The 5,009-nt window shown below is 38.7% G+C and overlaps 1 protein-coding gene across 1 annotated transcript; it reads right to left on the bottom strand.

The window, feature by feature from the left end:
* Nucleotides 1-689: 689 nt before the first annotated feature.
* LOC149449745 (serine/threonine-protein kinase SBK1-like) lies at nucleotides 690-2,600 on the bottom strand. The gene is made up of 3 exons (XM_089692822.1): nucleotides 2,426-2,600; nucleotides 1,658-1,860; nucleotides 690-1,271 (listed from the first exon to the last, which is right to left on the bottom strand). Exons 1-3 carry the CDS (start codon nucleotides 2,598-2,600, stop codon nucleotides 690-692), a joined length of 960 nt encoding a protein of 319 aa, XP_089548948.1.
* Between the last annotated feature and the right edge of the window lie 2,409 nt (nucleotides 2,601-5,009).

The following is a 5,009-nucleotide window of genomic DNA, read 5'->3' as shown; positions in this document are numbered from 1 at the left end:
CCTGTCAGCTCACAGAAGATGTTGCATAACATTGGGTGTCAAATCCTGGAAAAGACTGAATCTGGAGCAAAGACAATATGGGACAGCACTAGAGCTTGGGGAGGGTGAACATTGCTTGTTTTTGTAAACAGGCCCCCCTCCTACCACATGAAAGAATAAAACTGGATAAATGGGTTTTAAGGCCATTTAAGGAGAACAATAAAATCAATGGTGAGAAGAAGTGCAATGTAATTTCTATGTAGTATAACCATGCCATTAGCTGCTCTGTGGCCCTGGAGCAGAGGGTCCCGTAATTTGACCATATAATATTTTCTTAGGCGGGGAAGCATTGGGAGACTAAAGCCAAATAGAATGAATGTGTAATTAGTGTAGGTACCATGTAAGCATACATCGGTGTTATAGCTTTAGAATGGTATATGTTTGAATAGTAAAATTGCTTTTGAGAACTGTGGTGGAAAGAAGTGGACATGTGGTCCAATTAGATCTGTGCTTCTGTGGCTCATTATATACGGTTTTCCTATGCTATGAGTTAGTATTTCTGAAATCAGCAATTACAGTAGATAAGCAAACATGTGACCAGCTACAGAAAAATCCAGCAGTCCTAAGATTTAGACTTACCTTCCCCTAGGACATGAGTCTTGTATGAGGCAACACTTGATGAGGCTCCACAATGGACATCATGCACTCTGTTATATCACATGTATGACCGTTTTCCTGGTTAGATTCTCTGGAGGCATTTTTGCTGTCCATGGCAGGTGGACATATTTTAAAATGTCCATAACAGAACACCTCTCAGAGGCATTGAGTGCCAACAAGTCCCAGAACATCTGCCTGGCTTCAATGGAGAATTGTTGCCACTTTCCTGGTGCCAAGGTTAGGTCTTTCTTCATTTGCCACCAAGCAAACTCCCGATACATGGGGTCATGACCCCCTGCTTCTTCCCAAGGATATGAGCCGGTCATAGCTGTGTACAACAGGACTGCAAACGCCCACACGTCAATGCTCGGGTGCAGCAGCAATTGATCCCCTTCTTTTAAGCTGCACAATTCTGGAGCAGTATATGGGATGGACCAGGCCATACATGGTGCTTGAGTGCCCCGGAGCCTCGTCAGTCCAAAATCTGCTAATTTGACTTCCTTACATTCAATGTCCATGAGCAAAATATTGTCCAGTTTAATGTCCCGATGGACCATTCCTCTGCTGTGCATAAAGTCTAAGGCACTCGCTACCTGTGGAACAAAACACTTTACAAGATCTTCATTTAAACCAACCTGTAGAAAAAAAAGAGAAAATTAGTCACTAGACACAAATATAACACAATGTTACCCAACATATTGAACCCACCTTACCTCGTGTACAGGGAAACAAACATACATTAGCAGAATACACAAGGAGTATGATTAAAGTAAACCTGTCAGCATACAAAATGGGGCCATTAATGGTGCAAGATCCATCTTAACCCATCTTACTCCATTTTAAACCTTGCTTCATAACTTGAGTGATACACATACCTAAAACAACAAGCGTATGCCAACTATACATCCTACCAACTCACTGCCCTGGGAAAGGAATCTTTAAAACTCAGAATGCTTCAAAAGCAACTAAAACTAGAAATCGTGACTTTATAAAGATCAATACATTTTTGATACAAACTTACATTTAGCTTTACTATTGAATGAAGGTTTCCAGCTGGTGCCACCTTCTGGACAAAGACATAGTCGTTGCTGGTTTGGAAAGCGATTTCATGGGTTGCAATGATATTTGGATGGCCGCTGAGACTAAGAGACATTCCGTATTCCACTAGGAAGTTGTCCATTGGAGTTGTCTCTTTACTCATCAGTTTCATAGCCACCAACTCATCTGTTAAAAAGAAAGACATAAAAAGACAATGAGTATCATAAACCCAACATTAGAGAAATGATGAAGCTTGCTAAAGTTAGTTAAAAGTTTCTGTAAATCTAAAAGCTCTGACTTATTAAGATCCATAATCATCACTCAAACACTGGAAGCAAGGGGGGCTTGGAAAACTTAGAAACTTAAAAAATGCTGCTCAAAGGTTTGGAAATGTTCTGCAGCCGAAGCATTCTGTTGATTCTTAGATCTTGGATGTCACACTCATATCTCAGTTTAGAAGTAAAGATCCTTTAGACATCTGAGCTGTAAATAGAACTAAATCTGCAGAGGGAACCCAGAGCATTAACTAGAATATGTAAATATCAGACTTGTATATTATGGCAGACTTGCTCATTATAGTCTCCCCTCCTCTGGTGATGCAATATCTACAGTATGATCCCCCTTGTTGCACCATGCAACCGAAGAACCTTTACCTGCTAGTTACTCTTTCCCTTAGTTTATTTCCACTCATTCAGAAGCACAACTGATTCTGTAAATCATTCTCTTTACATGAATTAGGCTACAAATTTACCTGAACCCCGATGTTTGGCCAAGAGGACCTTTCCATACGATCCTGTCCCGAGCTCTTTGATGGGGTGGAAGTGGTCTGTGACGTCCATCATCGTCAGGTTTTCTGAGGTTTCGGCGATGAGCTCAAGAAGTTTCCTTGCAGTGTTCTTGGTTACTTCTACGATGCTAGAAGCCATTCTGGAATCACAACATCAAAACATACAAATTAGTTTCATTTGGCACTAATCATTAGTAAGCGGCATTAATCATCTCTCTGGATATCACCCAGTTACTGTTATTAATTGTCACCTTCATTAGAGGTGGGGGGAGGGGTAGTATTGTAACTAAAGACAGTTATTTTACATTTTAAAGCTGATATATGCTTACAATTCTTATTAAATACATGTTGGGCTTATCTTGATGAGCTTTTATTCACAGCAAGTGGATATTGTTTTCCTATATAAGTCTATGGTAATGCAAAACCCACTTGAAGCCGATGAAATTCACCTGTCTATATAGAGTATTATAAATTATTTTAGAAGGGTCTCAAATGGACATCAAACTGATTCTATGGACACGAACCCTTACTCTGATACATACAAGTTATATGTAAGAAGTCCAATTATTTTATAGATTCCAAAGAGAGAAAGGAGTGATGTAGAATGGCACTGGGCAAAGGACCGAGAGTGCCATCATTCCAAACCAACAAATGTCTACAACAAGGTAACAACCGGGGACTTCCAAGTATGGCAGCCAGGGATATCAATGTATTAGTCACAGCATACAAATGTTTTTGTATTGAACATCATGTGTGAATCTTTTAAACTTTTGCATGATATGACTAACATTTATGAAAATATCTTTTATAGCTGGGTGTTGACTTTCTGTCCTTAGGTGCCATCCTAGGAAGTCCCTGGTTTTACTTTGCTGTAATACAGTAAAATTATTTACTAAAGATATGTGACTTCCTGAGACTTCAAGCACAAATCCAACCAAAGAATTTGGACAAAAACCGAAAAGGGTTAGAACATCTTTTAACTTTTTATTGCCATTTCTGACGTCCGATCTTCCCTCACTTCATGTGTGTGGTCAGCAAAACCACTTTAAGAGGGCACAAGTGGGGGAAGAATGAAAACCTTTATTAGGTTTTGTAATTTTTTTTGTCCCATGATATTTTTATTAAAGATTAATAACACTGTTCAACAAATTTTTATTTTTTGCCAGTTTTGGAAACAAAAGGATCCATTTCTTTATGAATTTCACATTCTGAGTTCAAATATAACAATGAAATTTGTCAATTGGCTCTAGTTTTTCTGTAAACGGAAAGTTTTCTACTATAGGCGTAATGACTACATAATGCACAATAATTATATAGATAGCTGTCTTTCCACAAATATAAAGCAAGTGATATTGACTACATAACAAAGCCTAAATGGCATAATATATTGCATAGGATTACCAAGACAAATTATAGCCATAAGCCAACTTGAATCATTTTAATACTTAGGATTCTCACTAGTTTTGTCGGTTTTGCTTCTCTTGGCTTTTCTCTTGTATTCGAGGAAAGGGCTATCTCTTACAACTGTCCAGCAATAGTCAGCAAGCATTGATGGGCTCCATTTACCTTGATATCATCTTTCCATAGCTGCAATGTCTTGATGGAAGCACTCTCTGTGTTCATCACTCACTGCTCCACAGTTTGGTGGGAAAAAATCCAGATGCGAATGTAGAAAATGAATTTTTAGAGACATGTTGCAACCCAGATTTCTGTAAGTCTGGATGAGTTTTTCTACCACTTTCTTGTAGTCTGGTGTTTTATTGTTTCCAAGAAAATTTGATGTCACTGATACAAATGCTGTCCAGGCAGCCTTTTCCTTTCCACGCAACAGAGAAAGAAACTCATCATCATGAATAAGTATACGAATCTGTGGCCCAACAAAGACTCCTTCATTTATTTTTGCAGCACTAAGTGCTGGAAATTTGCTAATCAGGTACTTGAGACCTGCTTTATTCTTGTCCATTGCCTTAACAAAGTTTTTCATTAATCCCACCTTGATGTGTAATGGAGGTAATAAGATCTTATTGCTGTCTACAAGTGCTGGATAGTTAACATTTTTTTCTCCAGGCTGCAATGACTGGCGTATTGGCCAGTCTCTTTTGGCATAGTGCATTTCTCTCGCACGACTGTCCCACTCACAGAGGAAGCAGCAGTACTTAGTATATCCACCTTGAAGTCCAAGTAGGATAGAAATCACCTTCAGGTCACCACAAATCGACCATTGATGTTCATCATAGTTGATGCACCGTAAAAGCTATTACAAGTTGTAGACTTTCTTAATCATTCCTGTTATCCTCCTTTTTTGTGAGATAAAAGTTATTTCACCGCAGATATAGCAGAAATTATCTGCTTTATTCACACAAGTTCGAGGCATTACTGAGTAGCCTATATAAGCATAAAACGAAATGTAAAGACGCTGTCCAACTACAATCAGCTACAGATACTGCAGCTTTTATGCAGTGAAGTGATGCAATTAAAGGCTAATATTGCATCATCTCAGTGTACATGCAATTTTCTATTGGTCACCAGTATCAATTGCGCAATATGC

This window comes from Staurois parvus, unplaced genomic scaffold, assembly GCF_062004578.1.
Source record: "Staurois parvus isolate SC_StPar_1 unplaced genomic scaffold, SC_StPar_1.0 ptg000605l, whole genome shotgun sequence".
NCBI classification, from domain to species: domain Eukaryota; kingdom Metazoa; phylum Chordata; class Amphibia; order Anura; family Ranidae; genus Staurois; species Staurois parvus.
Note: the sequence above shows the minus strand (reverse complement) of the source record. Positions and strands in the feature narration are given on the sequence as shown.

What these genes read in the sequence shown, in the direction of transcription:
- LOC149449745 (XM_089692822.1), bottom strand. Translation starts at nt 2,600, where the DNA reads ATGGCTTCTAGCATCGTAGAAGTAACCAAGAACACTGCAAGGAAACTT. An exon ending in GGCCAAACATCGGGGTTCAG is followed by an intron (nt 1,861 to 2,425) that starts GTAAATTTGTAG and finishes TCTTTTTAACAG; the next exon opens with ATGAGTTGGTGGCTATGAAA. An exon ending in ATTCAATAGTAAAGCTAAAT is followed by an intron (nt 1,272 to 1,657) that starts GTAAGTTTGTAT and finishes TTTTTTCTACAG; the next exon opens with GTTGGTTTAAATGAAGATCT.